Raw genomic sequence first — 27,220 nt, forward strand, 5'->3', positions numbered from 1 at the left:
CGAATGCTGCGTTCAGGTGCTTGCTCGGGTGGTTCAAACTTTCCGAGTTGGGGGGGAAGTCGTTTCTTCCGACTTCAGTGTGGTGTGTTCACGTGATTTCAGTTCATGTAGTCGGAAAGTGTTGATGCTACGAAGAAGATCATTAAAATGTATCTGTTAAAAGTTATATTTGAGCAAAAAGTTGATGTGCAATACGTGAATTAACAAAACATATTTTACCCCCCATTTGATGACGATTCTGACTTAAAGTCTGGAAGTCGGGGACCTCATTATTTTATTAGTTTTCGAGTTGTTCCGACTTGAGCAGGCGTGCATTTTACAACTCGGAAACTCGCTTTTCCGATATATCCGACACCACTTGAATGCACCAGAAGCCCTTCAGCCGTTTAGCCGATTTGTATTTGACATTAAAGTCGTACTTTTACACCACATTGTTTATTGATTTGAGTCCTAACTTAAATACAAACATACTCCTCATTTTCAACAACTCACTTATCTTTATTTACTTTAAGTTATGTCTATTTATTTATGTAAAACTCACACTGACCAACTCAAACTGTGCGTATTTCTAAATAGTTTGGCACAACTCAAAACACACTTCAGTCCAGCTTAGGCTGCACACTTCACCACACAGTTTAACCTTTATTTAACACCTGGTGTTATTCATTTGTCCCTTTACTAAGAAGAAGTAAAACCATTGCTATATAGCAACCTTTCAACCCAATATCAAGTTTGTCTATTTATTTGATGTAGTAAATCAGGATACATTTACTCGACCAACACTTGATTTTAGCTCCGAGTTTGATGAAAGAGAAAAACATTTAGTAACAGAAATAGCTGTCCAATGTCTCCATTTTTTTGATTTAACGCTAAAAACATGGCATATCTATAACATGTCTAGATGTTTAACAAATTAAGAAAACATTGTTCAGCATGACACAAGTTGTAAACAAAAAAGAAAACGATAAAAGTTATTACCAAATGATGACATGCCAGACATAACAGCACAGTTTTAACGCTTCTTAACTGGTTGGCACATCAAGACACGCTCATTATTGATTGATTTATCAGGATGAGAAAAGCATGAATCATAAAACCTTTGTCCTGAGGTGTAATTTGTTCACATCAAAACTGAGAATTTGCCAAACGAGCTCCACACACATGAATCTGAGGAAACAGTACATTTGTTAGAGAGCCATGGAGACACGCCAGCGAGTAAAATAAAAACATACAACAACAGTTATTGCACAACAGGCTTTTAGCGATCTTGGGGTAAATTGTTTTCAAGGTTTATTCAATAAATAATTTCAGAAATACAGAATTGCAAATGTGGATGTGTTGAAATAAAAAAAGGCACTTAAAAACAATGATGACAGGTGGAACCTTTTCTTCTTTATAAAACCCTAAAAATCAACAGATCAAGGCATCGACCCCTTACCACTCATGTTTCAAACGGACATTGTAATAAGACCATTCTTATTTCTTTTTTTTTCCCCATTAGAAAATGTTTGGTCAAAGCACCACAAAAGAGTTGGGTGGAGTTACCGACGTAAAAAAAAGAGTAGGACCCTTCCCCCAGATGACATCCAACAAATGAAACAAGGCATTTCAATCAAAGCTCATTTAGTCAGCGATAAGGCAGGTTTGCGAGTATTTGGCTTCGCTGTGAAGAATGAAGGACCTGAGTTGGCTTTTAAATTAAGCGAGTAAACCCTGGAGCCAGACAGTAACACTCACTGTACACTGATGTCCTTTACTTTAGAAAAGATCTTTTCCAGACAAGAAGAAACATCAGAAATGATTGTTCAGATGGATTAGAAGTCACTCAGACAAAAAAAAAAAAAACACTACATACATACGCCTTGAATCCTGCTCTGTGAATACAAATATGGCTTAACACAGAAACCAATACACACTGTACACATTTCATTGCTACCAACACAACTGGCGCTACATTTGGAGAGTTTCAATCCAAGGAAACATTTACACAGAGTGACAACTACTCAGAAAACATGATTAGAGACCTGATGAGACCTTTGCTCGGGCAGCAAACAAATCGTAGGACTCTCTTGTGTTTTTGAATGATGGATCACTACACACTCAGCGTTGTGTACATGGTTATTTGGAAAGGAACTCTCGCTTGTTGTTGCCCATTATTAACATCCGCTTCATCCCTCAATAAAACACTGATGGCTTGATGGTTTTTAAAAAAAAGGCACAGCGAGGCGGTCATCATTTAGACCTTGCCGGTCCTGTTGCAGAAAAACCCACAAATCAACACATTCTCAAGAAAATAAAAAGAAAGACAATCAAATAAAAACCCAACATTTATACAGACTGTACACATTTCAAAAAGATGCATAGAAAATAAAAACAAGTTAGTAAAAAAAAAAAAAATGAAATAGTGGCAAAATGCTTTGCTATCATTTGGTGACTACAACAACACACAGACAAACAGTGAGAGCATTAAAAAACCCGCCCCTCCCTCCCTTCATCCCCGCCCGTGTTCTTTCTCCATACAGTGTTGTCACAAAAAGGCAGAGCTCCATCATTTGCCCTCGTACTTTGGGTTGACGACGGTGGTCACGGCACTTTTGTAGATCGGATTCTCGCCCTGAGGAAGAGAGGAGGAGAGCGACAGTGAGTACGACACGATGTATCAAACAACAAAAAACAAACAATAACACAACTCTGATACTACGATCATCAGTTTAAGATGAGGCTATGCTGTATAAAAGTTAGTGAGAAAACAAGCCTGTGTCCAAATGCGTTACATACAGGACTTCAGCAGTGGATCGTCTGACACTGTCGCCATGGTTTCAGCAGCTTGAGTTTGTCTGCTGCAGTTGACTGACTGTCGCTCTCTTATCTTAAACGGTCGCAGTTAAATCTGTACATAATATTCAAATCATCCACCCTCTGCACCTGCATCCTGCAGTCGACACTCAAGTGAGAGTTCGTTGCAGCGGAGCACGTTGAGTTGATGTGGATGTAAACTGTAGAGATTTCTTTGATTTGTTTAATGGAATGGAGGGGTAACAACATGTTTAACAGCCTGGATCATGATCAAACCTTTAGTGCGATCAGATGGATTTCTGGCATGTGCGAAAGTTTGGTTTTGCAGTCTTGATACGAGAGAAGTTCAACAGTCACTGATATGACTTCTGAAGTAGTGTTTGCATGATGTTGCTTAAAGGTGTAACATGTAGAAGAATTACACTCAAATTTCTAAAATGGACTAAACCTATGTTATATTCCGGTACATTTTGAGTACTTATATTACCTCTAATATTTCCAAGAAAATCAGTAATTTTATAGTTGCAGAGCAAATCACTGACGTGACTCCCCGCCAGCCTCAACGTCATTTTTTTGATGGACAGCCCCCTGGTGGCAGGATTTTACATATCGTGTGTTTAAGCTGTGGTTCTGACTGAGACTGCTGTGGTATCAAAGTCCTATTTGAGACTCATCAAAATGTTTGCATCATTGCATCATCAGTTATCAGATTTTTTTTTTTACCTAAAGAATGAATCCTTCCTTTATCTCACTCCGTCAGCTTTAAAGACGCTGTGTTCTTTTTTGCAAAGGTGTTTACGTTCAGTGCGAGTGTCACTCTGGGCAGCCTGACAGGTCAACTGAGTCACAATGTTTACATTTAAAGGCAGGAGATTTTGTTGTTTATAAACACAGAATATAATATTAAGGATCTGAATATTCTCTTAAAAACTGAATCGATTGTGAAGTAGTCCTGAGTTGTTGCTAAAGTGAAAGCTTGAACTGAACTGCATATTGTCTATTTTACATTTGCATTTCTTTTTGAGAGAATTTCACTACGACAGAGAAGACAAAACATTCAGAAAGTCAGAAGTCGTTTCAGTAAATACAGCTTATTAAAATCTCAGTAAGGCTTGTACCACCCAACAGTTTACTGTTTACAGAGATTATGATGGAAGAAGGTAGCACAGCCGAGTCCAAACAGCAACAGCAACGTTCTCATAATCACATGACCACATGACCTGGGCCCGCTGTTTTTAACTTTTATAACAAATACTCCTCTACTCTGAAACGTTTGATCAGTAAGAATGCAAAGCCAAAAACATGACGCAATACAAAAGGTTAAAACGTACCCCTCATTTTATAGAAAAATATATCTTATTTCCTCTGAATATCTAAAATTAAAGTATGATTTCATACACATAAGGTGTCTATGAAATCAAACTAAAACAGTTCTGGGGACATTTTGAAGAGGAACTATCCTTTTGGGAGTTCCCCTCGTGAGAACTACACACTATGGGAACTTTTTCTCTGTCTACATTCGCACCGCCATGATACCTATTCTGAAGCAGGAGCTAAACAGGTTCCTCTAAACGCGGTTCTAGGAACTAAAATAGTTCTTAGTTCCTGCATCGTGGAATCCAACTGTTCCTAGAACTATGAAGAAGTTCCTGCGGGCCGAAAATGCCTATATTTTTTATCCTGAGTTAACTGTGTGACGACCCATGTTTCCTTGTTTGCTGTCTCGTCGGTTTCCTGTTTCAGGTGCGAGTGGGTGTGGCTGGTGATCCTGGATTGAGAACACCCAGTGTTCTCCCTTCATAAGAGCTGGCCCCACTTCCTCGTTAACGGGAGACATGGAGAAAGAGATTGGGGAGAGAGGCTGTCCCCGATGCTCCGTACCATTTGGTTTAAGGAGCTGTTGTGTAAATAAACTGTATCTTTAAGCCCAACTCCTCGTCTCCTCTATTCACTTGTCACAGGTTTTGAGCTGGCCGTAACTACTGTTGTCGCTCAGTGAAAAGACAGAATCTCCAGGACAGCTCATTTAATTTAACTATAAGGATTTTCTCTACAAACAATGAAACTTTTGATCCTCCATTTGAATTCATAACTTCAGATTTGAGCCCGACAGATTAATAAACCAGCTGATAATATCGGCCGATATAAGCAAATCATGTGACCATCGGTATCAGCTAATTTTAATCACAGAGATGTGCCGATATAAGCAGGTTTATTCAATTTAAGTTCATAAAGTGAACTGTTGTTATTCTGGCCAATAAAGGCTTTTGTTCAACTGTAAAAAAAAAAAAAAAACAACAACAACACTGTCTTCATTATAAATCTTTTTCTCGTGTGTTGTTAAGAGTATTAAATGGATCAATGCAGTAACTCTGTGTTTATCTCTATATCAATCGATCTCTAGAGATCAAACATACATGTAGTTTTAAGGAAGATATACAGGTATCTGTATCAGGAATTTTCTCTCTCTCTAACATTGGTATCGGACTCAAAAATCCTGTATCGGTCGGGCTCTACTTCAGATCTCCCCAAAGTCAGTGATGGTTTTCACTTGACATCGATACCACACAAACATAACAAGAAAGATGTAATTAAAGGAAGAGTTTCAACTAAAGACAGAACTGTTAACATGTTGTATTTAACTGTCCTCTTCTTGATAATATCCGTTACATCCAGACGCATAACACCAGCTTCACTTTCTAACAAATACCATCTCTGTGTAAACATGCTTGTTTCACAACATGCAGTCACCAAACCACTCATTTCACTGCAGCCCTGCATGAAGTCAGGGAGTCTATAACACTGCACTCTGCCGAGGAATCACATGCAGGTACACACGGCCAACAGGGGATACAAACTTTGACCTAAAGAGCAGCGTCTTTATCCCCGTAGCTGGGATTCTGGAACTGGTTTATAGGACTCTTGTAAATGGGGTTCCCTTGCTAACAAAGAAAAAGATGGGAAAAAGTGTGAAGACAAGCAGGAAGAAAAAAGTGAAGAACAGAGACTGAAGTTTGGAGGAAAAAGTTCAGCACAGAGAACAGAAGGTCAGAAATTATTTTTGTTGCTGTAAATTTTAAACTTCAGTAAAACACGAGTAAAAATAAACGACTAAATCTAAACCTGTTTAGATACCACAGCAACAAAAAGAGAAGTCCCTGTCACCACAAATTAAGACGTTTGTTGGTTTTAATTGACCAGAATTGCTAACGAACTCCCACACACCATCTAAAATGAACAAATACATTGGTAACATTTGGTACCGAAGTAGTAGTAGTAGTAGTCCCAGCTGTCTCGCCCAATGACAGCTGGGATCGGCTCCAGGCCCCCCCCCCCCCCGCAACCCCGAACGGGACAAGCGGTTTAAGATGATGGATGTATGGATGGATACATGTGTGCAAAAAATGTGATCTGTAACATTTCAGTCGAGGGTTTACTTCTATTTTCCTCTTTTTTTTGTCTCAAAGCTGAAAGAAAATAGATCTAATTGTGTTTGATTTTAAAAAAGACGGTTCTCCCCTAATGGACGATAGAAAAAGAAGTCCAGTAAAAACCAATATATCTGCTTTCTTCTTCCATAAATAATAAACAGACACACTCTCTAGTAAATGTCTCACAAACACTGCCTGTGGTAAATGTTTGTTTCCTGCCATCAGGTCATAAACTCTACTGGTGTGACTTCCACACAGTTAGCAGCAGCAGGGGAGTTTATTTTTTTTCCAGCACTCCTCCTCTGTCTCTGCTTCATTGCCTTTTATGGTCATGCAGTTGTTCCATGTGGACAGTGAGAGGCAGCACTGGGAGCTGAGGGGAAGGCCGCTCCCTCAGAGAAAAGAGACTAAACAACCCTGAGCTAAGGTTCATCAAGGACAAAAAGCTGGGACTTTAAACCTTAAAATCTACCTCCCTTTGTTTTTAAATCTCTCTCCTCTTTTCTGCCAATTACTTCACAAGTGTGACTCTTAAACTGACTCGTACTGTCATCTGTCTGGAGATGCATTTCAATATCCATCCATGCTGTCACGTATTAATTATGTAATTTGCTGGAAGGTAAACACAATCTAATTCTGAGCCCTGACTAAAGTTCTCATGACTTCTTGCTCCAGTTGTTACTCTGTGATTGACTCACCGTGTCCCACTTGGCGTTCATCTTTTCCTTCTCAAACTTGGCGAACTCTCTGCGGTCGTGGATGATCATGAGCAGCTTCCAGATGAGCAGCAGAGCGAGGCCGATCAGCACGATGCCAGCGACGACACCGGCCACGATGGGGATGATGTCAGGTCCTGCCGGGCACTCTGAAACCGAGAAAAAGAGATCTTGTTTTGTTAGCAGTACTCTTAACTCTTACCCGTCCTGGAGCAGTGTTACTCGTGTTTTTGTGTTTGTGCATGTGCAAAGTAAAAACCTTCCCAAAGGGCCCCTTGCAGAGTAACTGCACTGCTTAATGAATCAACTTCATGTCCAGTCTTACCCAGTTCTTCCATCACATAGACCTCCTTGGTGTCGTTCCTGATAGCGTAGGTGTAGTAGAACCAGCAGTCGTTGGCGTCTCGCTCTTTGCAGTGAGTCAGTGGGAAGCTCTGGTCTGTGGGCTGTGGCAGATTGTTGCGATCCTTCACCTTAAACAGCTCGAAGTAGCTGCAGTCCCGCTTACACGTCTCCTTCTTCTCGCCTTCCACAAACGCTCGGCACTGCACACAATCCCTGAGAAAATAAAGACTCGGGGTTATTTACTCTGCTCTTCATAAAACGAGAAGTAAAGTCTCTACAACTTCTTCTTGATCTTTATATTATCCCATCCATCCATTATCTATACCGCTTTTCCCGTTCAGGGTCGTGGGAGGCTGGAGCCGATCCCAGCTGTCATTGGGCGAGTCATAAGGCAGGAAAACAAACCCCTAAACCATACACAGCTATGTAAAAGAGGCTTTGTTATGACAGAACGCTCAGTTTATTCCTCCTTGAAAAACAAAAATAAAGAATTTACAACCCGAGTTCACACTGGGCCTCAGTGTAAACCGCTTGACTGACAACGCATGATCATTAGTCATACAATCAAAAATCAGGTCTAAATCGGGCTGAAATCTTCCCCAAGCTTCACAAGGTTGTAGCTCTAGATTGTTCATCTTCAGACTCACTTGTGCTCTGCACATACACCGGGGCAGGTGGGACAGATCTCGCAGGTTGGACCCTGGAATTTGGGGTTACTGCATTTGCAGATTCCACAGTCACAAGAGCCGCGGCCGTTACAGATCTGTCCGTTCTTGGCGAGGCAGGTGGAGGTCTCCAGGGAGCAGTCGCAGGCACTGCCCGTGTAGTTGGCGTCACAGATGCACTTTCTGCAATCACAGCGTCCATGTCCTGGTGAAGCACAGGGGAGGGCACGGGTTAGTACAGAGTTTATGTATAAAACTAAATATGTTTGTTTCCTGATGCTCACCTCCACACAGCTTGTTGTTGGAGCGGTCACAGTTGAAGTTGTCACATTCACAGTATTTTCCGCTGTAGATCTCCGCTGGGTTGTCCCGCTTCTTGCATTCACATGTACCGCAGACGCAGTCTCCGTTGTTGCTGCAGATATCCGTACCGTTGTCTTTTCTGCAGTTGGCGTCCAGGTCCTCGGTCCTCACTTCGTCTTTGCTGCACTCGCAGAGACGCCCAATACGTCCCTCGTTGCACCTGGCACAGAAAATACAAAAAAAGTGCACCATTAAAGTCAAACATCATGATCAGGTGTTATTTTCTGTGTGGGGAAGAGTAAAAACAAATGTTCCTTCTTCATTTGTTGGTCGATGTTTTCTCTTCTGGCAGCACAAAATCAAATACCTTACATGAGTAATTCCCTCTTTCAGCTAAAGAGGTACAGTTGTGTACGCAGACTCAAAACCAAACCCTATTTTTTTTTTATTTCACACTCACTTGCAGGCTCCACACTCGAAGGTCCCGTTGCCCTCGTGGCACTGGTCACTTTGGGGCTCTCCCTCTTTGGCGCAGTCACAGTCACAGATGAAGTTCAGAACGACCTCCACCTCCTCTGTGAAGCCCAGAGGTTTAATTTTTATGGTCTCACTCTTTCCAAGTGCTGGACACTTCTGGGATTCAATGGAAATCTTGAAAGTCACCTAAAAACCAAAGGAGAATTTACAGGGTTAATGCATCATTAAGGAGGATGCCTTAAGACTCTTTGTTCCATTTTTAAGAACAGACTCAGTAAATGTAAACATGTGTTTTAAATGTATCTTTTTGCAGTGAAGTTACTATTTCATCACTTCCAGACTGGACTACTGCACTAGTCTCACCTACGGTTCAACATCTAAAACACTATGAGAAATGAATCCAGACTTCTGCTGCTCGTCATCTCAGTCACTCCTGCACCCATGACCAGATCAACCCCCGTCCTTCATAACCTCCACTGGCTCCCCATCCTTCAGCGTATCCACTTTAAACTCCTAATTATCACCTACAAAGCCCTTCATAACCTGGCTCCCCCTCTACCTGTCTGATCCCCTCCACCAGCACACTTAGGTCGGCTGACGCAAAACTTCTGTCCCCCTCTGCAGGATTAACAATCAGTCCTGGGGGGACAGGGCCTTCTCCATTGCCACTCCCAAACCCCACCAGAGATCCCTCACACTCCACCTTCAAGAAATCCCTAAAAACTCACCTATTCTACATTGCCCAAAACCACTAAAACAAATTCTGCTCTCAGCCTCCTTCTCTTCTCAGATCTTCCACTATTTTTGGAATGTACACACCTTGAACAATGTTCGACACGTTTTTTCAACATCTGGTTTCCCCAAAAGTTTGCTGGTTAAATCTATTTCCTCTTTTTCTTAAAGTATCACACATTCAACACAGAAAGGATTGACACCCACCTCGTCTCCGATGGATATATTGTGGCACTGTCTGCCTTTGTCGCCTGTTCCCTCCACACCGTTCTTGCAGATTGACTTGTAGGTGATGGAAACTCCCTCAGGCAGCCGGCCGTTTTCCAGAATGACCTCCGACGACAAAGACTGGACCAGAACAAGAGAGGTCAGACAATAAGTAGAGGCTCTGCAGGCAGTCACCAAAGTACACTTGTGCAAAATAAAAAAAAACAAGCCAAATAAACATGATTAAAAGCTTATTAGAAAATGTTGAGTTTTCCCTTGACTCACATTGTAAGCATCAATAATGAGTTTGATGACGTTGCTGGAGTTGGACGACAGCGTTCCCACAGCTGATTTTGGAATAAGATTTTTCAACTCCTGAAAGAGACAAAAGAGTGAAAGGTAAGAGCGGATCTTCCTTTAGAATTTATCATGTAAATCAAAAAGTGAACGTTTTCATGAAATAGGCCGATATAGGTTAACTAGCATGATGTACAGAAAACACAAAGTGTACCTTGTAAACAGGCTGGAATTCCTCCGTGACAGCAAAGATGGTCTGGATGTTGTGGTCACTCAGTTTCTGAACCAGATGGGCGATGGAGGGGTAGTCCTATGAAACACAGGTAGAAACGAGATTAAAGAGCGATAAGTAAATTAAGAACTCGGCTTCCATTACAAATCAAAGACTGTTTGGATTAGTGTGATAAGTGATAAATGCTCCATACATAGTAGTGGCTCATGGTGTAGATGTTGTTCTCCAGGTGACACCTCCCATCGTTTGGCAGGACGATGCCGCCCAGTTTGCCGTCACCAGCAAAGTGGAAACCAGCATCGGTGGAGAACACCAGCAGGCGAGTCACATTCCTCCAGCCGATTTGTTCCTGGAGGAAAAGGAGAACTCGCATTGAAGAGACTTATCTGGTGATGCAGCGGCAGAACAAGCATAAAGGATGGACACAAAAGGCAACCTGTCTTACCTCACAGACTGCCACCTGCATGAGGGCGTCAAAGCCCCCCTCTGGAGAGTCCAGGTTTCCTGAGATCTGCTGCTGACTGACCAAACGGTTAAACTCGTCCCCTTTGTCCGTCAGCTTCAGGACGTTCTTGTAGCTGAAGGGGCTGGTGCAGTTCTGGTTCCCCGTGCAGGGGTTGATGAGCCTGGCGGGCGTGGTGCTGATGTAGGGCATGACGGTCTTTTCCACGAATGAGCCGAAACCTAAAAGCAGCACGTGTCTTACTTAGGGTTGTAAACATGTGAGCAACATTTCACATCTTTCAGTTAATTTGTATACTTTTTTCTGTGGTTAAGTTTTTCTCACCAATCCTGAAATCTGAGGTGATCTCCTGCATCTCCCTCATGAGGTCAGTGCCGAGGTTCTTCACGTTTTCCAAATCATCTTTCATGGAGAAGGAGAGGTCCATAAGGTAGTACAGGTCGATGGGGTAATCCTCGGCTCGCTTGAACTTCAGGTCAAAAGTCTGCGCCTCACCTTGAGGAAATTAAATGATAATCTTTAGCGGCATATCAGAGAATGTGACACCAGCTGAGACATGTAGATAACAGTAAAAAGGATTCTAAGATAACTGCTGCATGGAGATTTATAGAACGACTCAAACACATGTCGTCTGTGCAGGATGTCTCATGTAACGCTGCTGAAGTCCCTCTAATAAATCAGTGGTTTCAAGTGTTTGATCGGGCACAGCACACCTGGCACCTTGTAGAAAGTTTTCAACGAGGCGATTGACCATCCAACGATCTCATGTAAGAGTCTCGAATTGAAACGTTGTGATTTTTCCTAATAAATTGGTGATGCTTAGCAAGAGTAGTGTACAGGATTGTTTTCTTTTCAGGGTGACCTTGTAGAAGGTGACATCACAATATTTACCAGATCTGAGTGTCAGGGTGAGTTTCTGTGGCTGGATCTGAGTGATCTGCTCAGGCTTCAGTTTCTCTGTCACGTCCTTGTTGCGGTTGGTGACGGGTTTGTCTTTGTTGATCTTGATGCTTCCACGTGGGTTCTCAATTTTGGCGCAGTTTCTCTTCTTTAGGGACTCCAGATCGTCACAGCGAGCCGACTTGGACTCACCGGTGGTGAGAAATTTCTGAGAGAAGAGCACAGACGGTGTTTATGAGAACGAGCTTAAATGACAACAAACCCATGTGCTTCCTAAACATTACGTCATGGGTTTAAACTTTGTTCTTTTCAGGGATAAGACAGGAAACATGATGATGTTTTAGTTATCAGATTCAGAAGATTAACTGCAGTGTTGTGTTGTGCTACAAAAAAACATTTTCACCTTGAATATTTTCATAAACTGACACAGAGTTGCCAAAGAAAAAGTAACAAATATGATTTTTCCTTGTTGGGGATATGCGGTATGTTTGGGGGGCATGACTGTCGTGGATATAATGATCAAAGATATCTCACAGAGACTCAAATAGCACGTTAGACCGATTAGCATCTGGAATCAACCCTAACCCATTGTACTTTTTAGTCTGTTTTTTATTTAAGGGCGTTATTTTCAGGCTTCAAGAGAGGAAAAGAAAAAGATGAGTGGGAAGCCTGGCTAAGGATGCAGATTGGATGCACATGATATCCCAGCAGGCATAACTGAGGAAAACTTGAGACAATAAGCTCAGTCAAAACAAAAATAGTGCCTCTAATTAATTCTTCCAAAACCACATTATTCTCAGAAGCGTGCTTTCCCATTTTGCATTTTATCTGTACAGATTTGAAAGTAAAACAACAGAAATCAAAGAAGATGCCCATTGAATACTGAGTCTGTTGGCTTAACACAGGAAACAATGGCAAAAAGAAAAGGGTCATAGAAGTACGAGATACTCAATGTAGTTAATCTCAAACACTTGTGAAATAATGCCAATTCCTAAAAAATGTTATCTCAGGACACTCAACAACAGAGCAGGTCTAGACTGTTCTCTTAGTTACAGTGTATTTGTAACATTTGATTTTGAAGACTTTTTCTTGCATCAAACTGATTCATTTGTAAGTAATCACAGTGGAGCAGCTGCGTTGTACCACTCTCATTTCTCAGTATTTTATTTTCCAGTTTAGTTGAGATGATTCACATTAAGCCTTATGTTCCAGGAACACGTTTTTTTGTTCTTCTTTTGTTCACTGAATGACCAAAACGTACACAACATTGTTGTTAATTTGCTCTGCTTTCTGTTCTCTCTCTACCTGTAGCTCATGTTTTTCATGCACTGTGGTGTGTTCACTCTGTACTATATTGCTGCCTCAGCACAAAGATTAGCCGTGGTTACAGAAAAGTTCTAATTAAAAGTTGTTTTCAGCCAAGGTTTACACTGTGAGACAAAAAGCAGGAGCGCTGATGTTTACAATCGATGTAGTTACTGTGGTTTATTGACTGGTCGAAAAGAGGTTCAAGAGACTTCCTCCTTTTCTCCTGACTCTCGAGTACTGCCCTACATTTTTGATGCGCATACAGAGAAAATGCAGTATGTGTATCCTTTAATGTATGTGTCTACATTAAAAGTAAAGATGAAGTCTATTTGCAGTAGAGCCTGACCAATAATCGGCCGGTCGATAATTTTAGCATTTCAAGTGACTATCGGTATCGGCTAATTTTATCACAGATATGCTCCGATATTACCGGTAATAGATTTATTTACCAGTCAATTAGCTTTACATTTAAGTACCATTGTATTCTGGCTGTCACCAGCAGAGTGTGCTATATGAATTACAACAAGCATTATCACTGTGACCATCTTGATGTCATTATATATCTGTTCCACAAGTGTTTGATAACGGCACTTGAGGGATCAACCTTGAAAATTCTGGCCGTAAGCACAAGAATCTGAAGTTTTTCCGTATTAATTCTCGATGTGAAACTATGGAACAGTTTGAATGTGGAGTTAAAGCAAAGTCCAAACACCAAACTAGTTTAGACAAAATATAGAAACATGGTGTTCACAAGGTGCAGAAGGGCTCTATAACTCACTGGGGGGGTTATGATCTTTATCTTTCAATCTATACAGATTGAAAATGGATCTAAGAAAGATATCGGCGATACCTACTGTAGGTATCAGATTTTTTCTCTTCCTAATATCAATATCTGTATCAGCCCCAAAAATCTCATATCGGTCAGGTCCTGATTTTCATTCAAGGAAACAAGGAAAACCCTTTTCAGACTTTCAAAACTTGTAACATCACACCTAAACGTCTTCCTTATGTGATTTGAAAAAAAAGAAAAAAGGTACATGTCCATCTGAGATTTTCACCCTCATCTTAAACATCACCTCAGTATTTTAGCACCCATGTCAGTGTGTGTCAACGGGATTGTTTTCTAATATAGAAGATTTTTGTGTCAAAAGAGGGATAATATGATGATTCAGCAGTAGCTCAGTCTGTAGGGACTTGGGTTGGGAACCGGAGGGTTGCCGGTTCAGGTCTTTGTGTGAACCAAGTCTTGTAGCTGCAGAGGTGCCAGTTCACTTCCTGATCACTGCCGGGGTGCCCTTGAGCGAGGCTAACTATGATGCTGGTTTCATTAAGTCTCTTGGTTTAAATCTCTGCATTATGTAACGCACAAGATGATGATTACCAGCAGAGGTTGTGCAATTCCACCATTAAGACAAACCACAGAGGGCACTGAGCGTGTCACACCCACAGTGCAAGTTCTTCCATATCTTCATTTTCATTCATCTGATAAAATAGTTTAGTGAAAGCTTTATCCGTTTAACTCACTTCGTCCGTGCACCATCCACACGTCTCGGCGACCTGGATGCATTCCCCACATGACTGCGCGTTTGCCTTGATGCATATGCTCCCCTCTGAAAGAGACAAAACAAGTTCCTCTCAGCCAAGATGATACAACCAAGTTTCCATTAGTTCACTAACTCAAAGCAGATTTGGGTTTTGGCTGGAAAATATAACCCCTTCCCATTTCAGACAACTGAGTCATGTTGCGAAGAGCTCGAGGCAGCTCACCAAGTGGTGACTTCAGCTTGTAAAAGAAACCGCCCACCATTAGCCAAGAGGAGCCACACAGTCTTTAAACCATGAATGAAGAAATACATGAGTTGAGGAGTAAAGAGTAAAAAGCATTGCTGTACTGCAATGTGCTTATCGTCCCCCATGAAATGTTCATTTATCTGCCAAATATATTTAAACAAAACATCATTTGAGTATTTTTTACATAAAAATAAAAATGTTCTCTTCTTATAAAACGTTTTAATCGCTGACGACTAATCCTGCACTCGGGCCGTTACTAATTTTTCGACTGACTAAAAAGCTTTGTCGAAGCTAACGATCCAATCAAATTCATCCCGTTATGTCCCAACTTCTATCTTGAGATTGGTTCTATCAGTTCCAATGCCGTTTAAGCCGGGGATCGGAGCAGTGTCAGAGCTGACAAACGAGTCAGTATCACGACAAGGGAGTCACTGCAAATTTCCACAGTCAGCGCCACAGTTTTGCCACGTTGGATGGCGTGCGCCCTGCCCAACTGGATTCGTTTCTGGAGCGTGAGTGCAGCCATGAGCAGCTGTGCACAGGATCACAGGAGAACTTATAAGATCACATCGGAATAAAGAGAAAAGTGTGCTAAGATTTTTGCTTTGTCTTTCTCAGTTTTTTTTAGTTCATTTGGTAACTGTTTTGTCATTATGTTGATAAAGTGATGGAAAAATAATCCTGAGTGCGTATATTTTGTGTGGAATTTGGCAGTCAGATACCCTTCAATTCATGTTTCATGGGGACTTTAAAATCTAAAATCCAAAACGAGGGATTCGAGCATTACAACTAACAAGTCATATCAGGATAATAAACACACAAAGTGTAACAGTGAATACAATAGTGACTGTACTGCACTGGACACTTTGGGTTAGCAAATATTTAACAGTCTTGATAAGAAAAGCTGTGAAATTTGTCAACTCTTATGACATGTCCTCGCTCTTACCTTGCTGAGCCCAGCTGCCGCCAAGGACCGCTGATAAGGTCGCTATTAAAAGTAACCGAAAATCCATCTGTAACAGAAAAAATAAAATAAAACTTAGTGATGGAGGTTGAAACCAGAGGGAACTTTGGAAAAAAAATATCAAGCATCAAATGTCAATCTGTTTCTTTTATGTCAATGTTAATAGAAAGTTTTTTTGCACTAGTATGAGTTGAGACAAACACGGACAAAAGCTGTTTATGTATGCAGTTTGTGGCCTTGTGACTTTTAAAACAATAGTTTATACTGTTTATAAAGCAAAGATAAATAATTAAAGGTTTAAGAAGTACTTGCTGGGAGTGTCTTTCTATCTAAATACCCTGCTAACCTCTATCCTAACATTACCATTTTCCAAATATGGAGCAATGATTTCCCCACACCCAGGTGGTGTCAGTTTTATAAACCAGCCCATCACATACTTGTTGTTTCTGACTGTGGTTTGAAAACGTTCATGCTGTTACAGGCCTATGCAAGACAGTTAGTTATCTGGACAAGGCTTTTAAGATAAGAGTCAGCAAGGGACAGACAGAGAGAAACTAAGAGGACATAAATGTTGCGTCAAGAAGGAAATAGTCGCATTTAGACTTGATGTGTTTAGTCTGATCCAAAGTGACTCATAATGAGTCTAACAGCAGATTTGTAATGACTTTAACAGAGCAGCAGCAGGAGCTTTAAAATGACGGACAGTTCAAGCTGCCTCAGAATACAGGCTGGAGAAGAATAACTGTGGTAGAGAGGCATCATAGGACTGCTTTACCGACCACAATGAGCTGAGCTGCTAGGCATTAACCAGCAAGCCACAACGCCAAAAACACAACTAAACAAAGACTGAAGTCTCCAAAGTGACTCTGTGTGGTAAATAGCTTGGGGTGGTGCGTCAACTTTTTGTGCAGGGCAAAATAAACATGATAAAGGCCAGAAATCGATCGCACAAACCAGAGAGAAGAGGGTTTAGTGTGTTCACTGACATGTGTGAGTGTGCTCCCATATTTGGTCAGGTGATTCCATGCCTTATCTTGAATCTCTGCCGTTCCCATAACTCCGCTGACACACTTCTGTGACTGTCTGCCCAACCCTCGAAATAAGAAACTGTCCAAAGCTCTGTGTATTTGACCCCAGTCATATATACAGGCAGCATTGACCAAAGCTACATCAACAGCTGAGTCCTGAAATAGTCCTCTACTGTTGAATACCATTAAGCTAACTCATGAAGGTGCCAAAAAAGTGCATGTTTACATTTACAAAACACAAGAAGAGGATGTTGAATTTGAGCTATGACACAGAAATGTGGTGTTAAGTTCACCCTGCAGTTATCCGTGAGAAAGTGTAATATTGTTTCCGCAGTGCTGTGGGTCAGAGAGTACAGGCATCTGCAAAACAACCACATCCTGTTAAATGGGGCCTAATGACCCACTGAAATGTGAGTTTCCCGTAAGAGCTTTTCTGATAGGCATCATGCTGCTGTAGAAACGTTAAGAACTTTAAGAGTGCCCTTTGTTTTCATCAGTTTCTGTTGAACAATGGGCACTGCTCAACTTTATTTAATCTACAAACTAAACTAAGACACCAAGAAAAACTTCATGCAACTCAGACCAAACTGTCAACATACCCAGCAAGATGCTCCACAAGATTCAAGCCAACACCAACTGTGGAGACTTTTCTCACTATTAGGGCTCCTCCCCAACATTCCTGAAGACCAGCTTTGTTTACCGCTCTGGGGCTCATCCTGCTCAGAGCTGCAAATTGCAGAGAGCTGACAGATTGGGAGGCAGTTAGAGTCTCCCAGAGCCCCTCTGCCACAAAATGGAATTAGATAGAGAGGCTCTGCCGTTTCTATTCACGATCTTGATGCATGATAACAAAGGAAAAGCCTTACTACAAAGTTTATGGGAGTGAAAACAGTAAGAACAACTCCCAGTAAAGCAGAAATGTATTTTGTAAGTCTAGTAGTGTACACTGAGGCATGGTGGCGATTATGGTCCAATCAACTGCTACCAGTCGGTCAGATCAGTTTCTGGCATGTTTGAAATTTTGGCTGTACGACTAGCTGATATTTGGGACTTTGCCCCCTCATTGTGCATGTACAAACTGTTGGACACCTTACAAAATCTCCATGGCAACGGCAGGCATGCCTGTTTAATCTGTCTCCCCCCTCCTAGGAAATACCTGTGGACTTCCAGCGTATTTGTTATGGTTTAGCTGCTAGTAAGCTTGTGTTAAATGGTGATGCAGATTGTGTGTGCGTGTGTGAGAGTGAGAGATTTTTTCTGTTGTGCATATTTGGGCCTTGCATATAGGCAACTGAAATGCACATAGATCTGACTTCAATCTCCTTTTGTGGAAGTCTTCTACAGACAATTGTCAATGCTCTCTTCCTCAACTTCTGCTCTTTGTATTTACCTCCACTGCTCTGTTACTCCTGCATCTCTTCAGGAAACATAATTTATGGAGTCTAAAAACCTTTTCAACCTTAAGACCATTGAGGGCTTGTTGTTCTTTGGGTCTGGGGCAGTATTTCTAAGTTACTTGTGGATTCTATGACACACTATATAATATATTTCAAGTTACTTTGTCTGTTTCTGTTGTCAGACAAGTTTGATTATTTGACATTTCTCTCATCCAATTCCTTTTCTTCTTGTTTCTGAAAGCTGATCTTTTACAGCGATTATAGCTGAGAAACTCACTGTGGCCGTTGGAAGAGGAGACATGACTTGCTCAATAGTAATGGCGGGACATTAAAGTCCATGCTGCTTCCGCCTAGCGGACGTGACAGCTGATAAGAGCTGATAGCAGCTTTGAGCTGACAGACGGTTGAGGTAAAATCAACGTGGTAGACTGTGGTAAAACTGTATCTTATGGGTGTGAAACTTGATGAAAGATTTGCCGTGTTACTTGTTGTGAATTAAGAGAATAGAAAGGAGTCAGGTAGTGTCCCTGTCAAACAAATACATGCACGCGTTACAATTGTTGCATCTCTAATTCATTGTCCCTTTTATGCCTTGGATAACTAACTCCTGAAGGAAGTCTTCTAGCAAGAGTCTTTTCACATTTATCCAGTTCAAGACAATTTAGTTCAAAGTGTATCTTTTGCAAGGGGGGGGGGGGGCTGAAAACAACCCTAATAATGATAATTCTTGAACAGTATACACAGCTACACCTACTACACAAAGCTACTCTTATCCCTCATACCAGCTGAGAAATCAGTTGACTTCGCATCTAAGGCCATCCCATAGTCAGAGTAAATACTTGAAAAGGCTAGATAAAACCTAAGTTGATATGAAGTGTAGTTAAACACACACCAAGGCTTACTTCTTTTACCTAGTCTTTACTTATCCTCCTTCCCACTTCCACCATCCCCCCCCTTCTCTTCATCCATCATCAAGCAGAAGCTCTGGTCTATGATTCGTGTTGATGACAGATCTGCAAGCCTAATATTTAGAGTAACAGGAGCAGACTGTGTCTAATCATGACTTTGTATGGTCAGGCGGGAGAACATGGAGAAGACACATGCTTTGTGTTTGTGATGGTGCTGAATGTCAGCATCACAGTTTATCCTTTTCATTTCTCCATGCGATTACTATAGCCAAAGCGGCTCGGCTTTTTCCAGTAAGAAACCGGAAGTCTGACATTACTTTGATTAAACATGCAGGTTCCTGGGTAAGAAGAGGTTACTCTAACTTTCTATTTTGAGCATGGTAACAGCATCATCCTGCTTCACAGAGAGAAAATGGCAACAGAAAAATGTCCCCAAAGATAAAAACAAGCCTAGATCGACACAGATTAAATAGGATACTTATACTTGTTGACTAAAAATCACAGCCACAGGTTCTGTGACAAATGGAAATGACATAAGAGAAGAAAATAATACACCCACTACTGTGGGGGTGAGGGAAAAGAAACCACTGCTCTCAAACAGGGAACAGTAATATACCATTCTTAAATCATTTCACTGGCTTTCTGTGTCCCAAAAGGACAGATTTTAAAATCATAGAACATGTTTTTAAATCACTTAAAAGTCTCAGGCCTAAATACCTTTAAGGCCTCATCACACTGTATGAGGCACCCAGACCCCTCAGATCGTCTGGGGTAGGCCTCCTCACCGTGCCCAGAATAAGAACCAAGCAGGCGGAGGCAGCTTTTAGTTTATATGCCCCCCACCTCCGGAACAAACTGACCAAGCATTTAAGGTGTGCTGAAACAGGCGGCCCATTCAAATCAGGCCTCAAAACGTTTCCGTTTACTGTGCCGTTTCAGTAAACTGCCGTCTGGTATTAGAAATAATTTGCCTGCTTTATTTTGTTTAACTTACCCTACTGGTTTTTACAAAGAAACACAGACTCTTTTAAACCTTTAATCAATAACCGTTTTCTGCTTTTCTTTTTATCAACGACTAAATATCTAATAAATAGAGATGCATCGATTGCAATTTCTCTGGCCGGTTCCGGTCACATTTTGTTCATGTATAAGAGGGAACCAAAAAAAGCTAAATCAATCCTGCACCAGCAGCAGAAAGAGACCTTTATTTAGTCTCTTCTACTGAATCTCTTTAGAGGGGGTCATTCACAGACCCAGACAAATGCTTTATGAAGAATTTCTTCTCCAACAGCTGCTGAAGAGAGCTGACTGAAACCCAATCCTTCACGGATCTCCTTGTTACGGTCCGCTCGCTGCTTCCAGATTGGTCAGAGGCGTTTCGATTCAATCTGCAGTCTGAGAGTACTCAGCGACCTCAGGCTCACTGTCTCTCATGTAAATTCAAACAACGCATTCCTCTGCTAACACATGTAGTTGTGTCACAAATAATCGACTCCCTATGTGACTTCTCGGTCTATTTACAATGGCATTCCTCCGGCCATGTTTCTGTGGTGAAGGGGAGACTCAGCTGAATGGACTACAGAGTCTTGTTGTTTCATCCAAGGACTGTAAAGCTCCAGTGAATAAAAATTAACTGGACTCGTCACTGATCAATTTCCTGGTCAGAATCTTAGTAATGTGTTTTCCTCATTGGCGTTACTTATAATTTGCCCGTCCAGTTTAAGTATTAACTAGGTGAAAATAATGCAGTCTTTTGTCACATTTTGTAACACAAAGTGTGCACAGGTAGAATTAAAGCAAAATTATTATTATGCTAACATTTCCTTACAATAGGATCAGCTTCTGGCACATTTCATGAGAGCTTTGACATTGTTCAGGCATGAGTCAACCATAGACTGTAAGAGGACACCCCTTTGACGTCACCCATCTGTTATTGAAGGGGGCTCCGGAGGCTCATCGGCAGTAGCCGCCATGCTGGAAATCCTGTCTCAGCCTAATTTTCAGTCAACCTAATGACAGGATGAGAGCTGGAGCTGAGGCGGGTTTTAAGCCTTATGACAAACCATTACACCGCGTCTGACTGTCAATAAAACAAAACGGATGTCTTATAAAAAAAGTGTACAAGAATGTAGGTAATCTGTACAGTGTCTGTGTGCCCATGACGACAATTACTAACCAGACCAATATAGTTTTCTTTGGTACCACACTGTAAACGTGTTATTTCTGCTGTAAACTACATTTTTTTAATGTGCGGTGTATGTGACTTTCGGTGTTCCTGAAGCCAGCCTTATTGACTATATCAACCAGGGAAACTCAATATCCAAAGTCTGGGACAGGACACTTCCCTTTGATAAGGCCACTGCCTAATAACAAACTGTGAAACTTATTGACTTGTATTATCAGGCTACCAGACCACTCTGTTGCTTTGTATTGCTTCTTCTTATATGGTATTTAAAATAGACAACCATGGTGTTGTCTAAAGGTGGGGCAAGACACGTCTGAGTATTTAGTAATCCTTTACAAAGTCCATGTTTAGACTGTGGTGGCTGGCCACAGTAGGCCTCATTATGTTCCTCCATATGGTCTTTATTTTGTTGTCACAAATTTATGAAGTACTACATTCTTGCATCTACCTAGATATAAGTGTTCCCTTCTGAAAAATGTTTTTGCTCATGCATTAGCTAGAGCTAAATTAATAAGATTCAATCAGAAAACAAATGACACTTGTAGAACAAAATCCCTAACAGCATGTGCTGCTAACAGTTCCTCTTTGTGCATACATCAGACCAATTAAAGTATTTGCAAAGGCCACCACAACTCCAGCTTGTTTCTCAGTGGTTCCTCGTTTCAGGCGATCAGAGGTTAACCACACTGTGCATTGCTAACACCGCTTCCTTGGTGTCTCTCGTTGCTCATGAAAAGAGAAGTGCACATTGACCCAACACCCACATAACAACATTAACATGCATTTTGTTGTTTATACTGTATCATTTCAACACTACAACACAAAGCCCCTAAACTCAACCACAATCTCCACCGACCATTGATTAAGTCTTTCCACTATCGATCGCTCATGGGGCTCTCTTTGACTTAGATATTGTGAAATTCAGATTTTATATTTTATCTCATTCTGGTTATTATCCTGTAGTCACATGAAACAAAGATTATCCCTTCACAAAATCCCATATGTTATGCTCAAAAATTCACTACAGGTTTGCACATCAATAAAGTTTGGATGTAGTCTACCTCAGCACCTCTTTGTAAGTGTGTGTGTTTGATTGTGAGTGTGTGTGAGATTGAGTGCAGACTTTGTTATTAATTAATGATCCCAGATGGTGTAGATCTCTCGGATGGACAAAATCAAAATCAAAAGGGCATGACATTTTTGGCAAATTTTCAGTGTCTAAAGCCTGCAAAATAATGCATCCCATTGGAGTAAAAAGAATTCTCCCTGGAAAAACTAGGTAGCATTCAACACAAGTCAGCATTGTTCACACTGGGTGGGTCATCTGGTAGTCCACAAAATTAGTTTGGTGCCCATCCCCCTAGAGCTCTTTTTGCCACCCGGTCGGCCAGACAGCCCCCACCTGCTGCTGGAAGTCACAGTCCACTTTCAGTCCATTAGGTCCTCAAACAACTCAGCAGGACCCTGTTTCCATTTCCTTAATTAAACCACACCCAGGCACAACTTTACCCCTCTAACAGGCCGTTGAAGGATCAGGAAGAACTCCTTGCCTTTCAGTTTAAACACAGCATGTTTGAAGGAAACCAAACCTACACACATGAACACCTACTTTATCGAGCCAATTTCTGCCATGGACCTTTATGCAGAACTTAAAAGTGCTGTCAGACTAGACGAGTATCAACAGGTGAAGCCTGTTTCTTCAGACAAGGCGACAGAAAAGGAATGTGTGCAAGCTGATGTTTACTTTTTGACCAGCTGACATCCAGCTGACTACAAAAATGGTGGAAAAAGTATTATGAGGGATGGGTATTGACCTTTTCCTCCAATGATCCATGCTGGTTTGGTTCAATAAGATACCGCAGATGTAATGTTGAACTAGTTAAAAAGTCACCAATTACTTTAACTAACTGATATAGTGGAACAGTTTGATGGGGGCAGTGGGAGGAAAAACACGTTTTACATTCTGTCAGATAATATAACCTCAACGAAAACATTTCCAAAGGTGATTCATTAATTATTTTTTATTAACAACGTAGACTCCCACCTTTCAAACCTTCTAAATAAAAAGTGACGGGTGAAATCCATTTGGCTGAACCTTTCAGTGGGAAGAATACTGAAGTACACAGTGACATTTCTGACATGTTTGTCATACTGTTGACACGAGTAAAGGCAAAGGCTGCTCGTTTTTTTTTTTTTTAATCAAATGAAAACTAGTCAAATTGATTTTCATTTGTCAGCCACAGCTCTTTTTTCCTTGATTTTGGTCCTTGGGGGTCCCAGCTTTTCTTAGAATCAAGTAGGGGGGCGCTCAAAGGAAAAAAGAGTTGGGAAACACACTGATCTGCAAGAGCTGTTTGGGTTTTTTCTGTCACATGGAGGAGATCCCGTTCTCGCAACTCTCCCAGGAGAGATGAGATAACGCATTCCTTCTTAACTCGCTCCATACTGTGTCATTGAAATTGTTTTTTTGCTTTTTCGACCTCATTCCAACATGAACGCAGTTCACCGCGTCAGCTTGATGTAGAGCGAGTATGATACTATTTTGGATCTCAGAACTTGTTGAAACCCCTAAAGTCTACTTCTGAGATGAGGCCTGGGCTTCTCCCCATCTTTTCTTTTACAGCCAGGAAACTTTTTCTCATATAACATTGTCTGACTTAATAAGTTTGGATCCCTTTTGCAACAGCTTGGAAATTAAGTTGTTTGGAAACTATTTTACCTCATGGCTTTAATCAGTGATGATGATGATTTAAAACATCCAAAAATGTAGAGGTTTTCTGAACCATGAGTTTTTCGAATCGTTTCCATTTACTTGAAAAGCTTCGACAATTTACCTCCAATCATTTCAATGACGGTTTTTAAGGTTTGCAGTTTAGATTTACAGTAAATGTTTTTGCAACATACTATTTACTTGTGTCTACTTTTAGTAATGGTTCAAGAGCTGCACATGTGCACAATATGGAAATCCAATCAAATGGAGGTTATTTGACATTATTTAAATAGTGATATCATTCACGTTTGAAAAGAAAGGTCAATTCATTATCGCAATTATGCTTTTTCACATCCTGATAATGTGACCTTTTTGGGGTGTTGACCGAGCAAACATGGTTGATTTACAAATGCAAAGCCAGACTTATAAGTCAGGGCATTTCTGCTGCTGCAATACTTAAATATCATGCTGGTTCATCACAATGTTACATTAAGTAAAATAAATAAATAGATTGATTTAAGTGTAAGTAATATTCTGACATATATGTACTTTAATCTGTTGATCTTGTGTGGTTTTTGGTTGATCTTCAGGAGCAATTTGATATATTTCATGTCCCTGCTGTCCAAACATCCAACTTTTTACCACAGATTCAGGCCTGGATGCAAGAGATGTGAGCATAAAGGGATCAAGTTTGAACCATGATCATATATCCTCAAACATCCCCTTCCCACATGCCTCATCCAGCCATCACCGGAAGGCCCCTCATCCATGACTCATATCTGACAAGTCGAGGTGAAGGCCTTCTGTTGAGTAATGCAGAATGACCCTTCAAACTGCCCCGGACACTCCTAGCTGCTAGCCGAGCTCTGCTCACACTCTGTCTAAACATCACAACAATGTAACTAAGGGAAGTGACTCAGTGAGCTACAGGGAGTCGTCGACAGTCTACAGACACGTCTCTCCTCATGTCTACAATTACCAGGCCTGGTGTATATTATATGCATCCATGAGGTCTGTACAAACTGTACCAGATCAAAGACGTATGTGTTTTAGCACCACGCACACATGCTGTTGCTATGTCATTATGATGCTAACAGTAAGACAAGACAGGCTAGTAATCAACCCATGGATTTTCATTCCCATCTTACCAAAGTAGGCCTTGCAGAAAACTCTGGCTCATCACAGGGGGAAAAAAACTCCTCCTCAGGCTACAATTCCTTTACAGGAAGTGAATGAGGCAGACAGGACAGATCTTGTCAAGCTTGCATACTGCACAGTCAACAGTCCTGACTCAGAGCCGAGGACAAGGCTTGACAAGAGATTCTGGTTAACCAATATGGCCGGGGTTTAACACGTCTTGGTCTTACTGTATCCTCAACCACAGTTTATACAGTCCAGAGTAAAGTTTGACCAGACTGGGGTCCAACTGAAGTACTTCACACAAATGTTAACATGTTTGGCTCACCAAGGGGGGTTGTTTTGTTTTCTTCTCTATGTACATTTTGCTCAAGGGTATAAAGAAGCAAACAAGATCCACACACCAAGGAGCACCCGTTTCAAGGATTTATTGACAAGTGACGTCTCGAGCCAGCATGCTCTTGCAAAGACTTGAAAGTATTGCTCCAGGGTAAAACAACCAAGAAGTATCAAACACATCTCTGTACCTGTACAAATGTTGAAGAAAGTTTCTGACAAATTGAGAAATGTCTGGTTGGACAAATGGACCCAAGTGATTTAAAATTGTTTCTAAAGAAGACCAGATGGTTTTGAAATACAATCTCGACTTTCCAGGAAACAGAGAAAAATCTGATGAATGATTTTGAAGGCATTAGTCATTATTTCAGAGGAAAGAGGATCACAAAGTGCCCATTTTTTCCTGAAGGGTGTCTAGTTTTTAAAGTTTCTCCACTAACCAGAGTCATTCAGTTTACTGTCATAAAATAGGAAGATACCAGAACAATGTTCACATTTCACAAGTTGCAATCAGATAGTTTAAAGTATAGGCATCCTTAAGAAATATATTCAAACTGGTGACTATATTATTCAAGTAATAGGTGAATAGTTTGATAGTTAACTTCTGTACAGTTTACATTAAATCACTTAGCTGTTACTACAACGTGTTTATTTATTTATTTTTTGTTTATATTTTCTTATGATGCTATTCTATTTTATATATAATTTTTTACTTTTTTTGTAGAAGCTGACTCGGAGAAACGCACAAGAATTCCAATGTACCTGTGCAAATGGAAATAAACATCTATTCTATTCATTACTGAAATGTTATTATAAATGTTTTGTCATCTTTCTGACTTTTTTCTCTCAACATTTCAACTTTAAATTTGATTGTTAGTAGTTTCAACAATATTCTAGATATTTCGACTTTATGTTCGACTATTCGACTTTATGTTCGACTATTCGACTTCAATCGACCAAAGTACATAAAAACCAAAAAAAAAATCTTCCTCCTCTCAGTAATTATTCCTCATGCCTGGCCCTAATCCTCCTCCATAGTTTTAAGTAGAAGTAAAAGCATCTGTGATTGCTTAGACTTGAGTTTTACTTTATAAATCACTCTTTCTTCCCACGCTTTAACCCTCCATGAAGCCCACACACACAATGAGACTCACTGGCCTACTTTCTGTGAAAAGCCAAGTTTAAGATTCTTTAAGGGACACACTTCAGGTTGCCTATTGGTAAAACTTTTATCCAAAATGTCACGACGTTGTTTTTAATGAGTTTGAACAGTGTTTGAATATTAAAAAACTCAAATAAAAAAACTCTTTTTAGCTTCTCGTTAATCCACACCCAAAGTTTTACCCCCTGAAGCATTCCTCGCTTCTGCCCTCTTTCGTCTTTAAGCGTTTCCAGTCGCTTTTTTTTTTTACCGTAACATAGAAGTAAATATTGAAAAATGCGGTTTATTATGATAACAACTTACCTTAATGTGATGTTACACTGTCGTTTCTGTTGTTTCAGAGTAACATTGGTCCCCACAAAGTCTCCTCTTGAGAGCAAAAAGAAATGGTTGCCAAGGCGAGCTCGAGCTGTAACTAGGGTCCGCTTTGTTTCAGCTTTCTGGACGATTACGTCACGTTTTTTCACTGCGTCGAGATACCGTTACCTTTTCAATACCGACATTTAATCTTAAATGTTACACTAAAGTAAGAGGCGAGGAGTCCCGTGGCTCCGTCTGAACACGTTACAACCGCGGCTCTCTTTTTTTTTTTTAATGCCCCAGCCCAGTTCAGTTCAACAAACCTCCTCTTCTTCTTCTTCTTCTTATTTAGACCCCGCCCACACAGGAAGGAGCGGCACGTTGAGGTCAAAGGAACAACGGAGGGTGGGGGGGGAAACAGTGAACCCGT

At 40.9% G+C, this 27,220-nt stretch overlaps 2 protein-coding genes across 3 annotated transcripts in view; one reads left to right on the top strand and one right to left on the bottom strand.

The window, feature by feature from the left end:
- The window catches only part of LOC132979539 (contactin-associated protein-like 4), a 340,781-nt gene that overhangs the window by 246,908 nt on the left and 66,653 nt on the right, over positions 1 to 27,220 (top strand). The window lies entirely within an intron of this gene.
- LOC132979543 (integrin beta-1-like) lies at positions 1,496 to 27,107 on the bottom strand. 2 transcript variants are annotated; one of them, XM_061045441.1, is made up of 17 exons: positions 26,794 to 27,107; positions 15,610 to 15,676; positions 14,397 to 14,482; positions 11,556 to 11,772; positions 10,989 to 11,159; positions 10,647 to 10,885; positions 10,395 to 10,550; positions 10,184 to 10,279; positions 9,958 to 10,047; positions 9,673 to 9,813; positions 8,717 to 8,919; positions 8,238 to 8,476; positions 7,936 to 8,158; positions 7,269 to 7,501; positions 6,926 to 7,092; positions 5,661 to 5,738; positions 1,496 to 2,614 (listed from the first exon to the last, which is right to left on the bottom strand). In XM_061045441.1, the coding sequence occupies exons 2-16, from the start codon at positions 15,674 to 15,676 to the stop codon at positions 5,661 to 5,663; spliced, it is 2,406 nt and encodes an 801-aa protein (XP_060901424.1). In that variant the 5' UTR covers positions 26,794 to 27,107; the 3' UTR covers positions 1,496 to 2,614. The 2 variants fall into 2 exon arrangements, with proteins under 2 accessions (XP_060901424.1, XP_060901425.1); XM_061045442.1 differs by lacking the exon at positions 5,661 to 5,738 and having other exon boundaries at positions 26,794 to 27,104.

The sequence above is a fragment of the Labrus mixtus genome, chromosome 8 (genome assembly GCF_963584025.1).
Source record: "Labrus mixtus chromosome 8, fLabMix1.1, whole genome shotgun sequence".
NCBI lineage: Eukaryota > Metazoa > Chordata > Actinopteri > Labriformes > Labridae > Labrus > Labrus mixtus.

Coding starts and splice junctions, on each gene's coding strand:
- LOC132979543 (XM_061045441.1), bottom strand. CDS start 15,676: ATGGATTTTCGGTTACTTTTAATAGCGACCTTATCAGCGGTCCTTGGC. Junction 11,160..11,555: donor CACCCTGACACTCAGATCTG/GTAAATATTGTG, acceptor AATTTCCTCAAG/GTGAGGCGCAGACTTTTGAC. Junction 7,093..7,268: donor CTATGTGATGGAAGAACTGG/GTAAGACTGGAC, acceptor TCTCGGTTTCAG/AGTGCCCGGCAGGACCTGAC.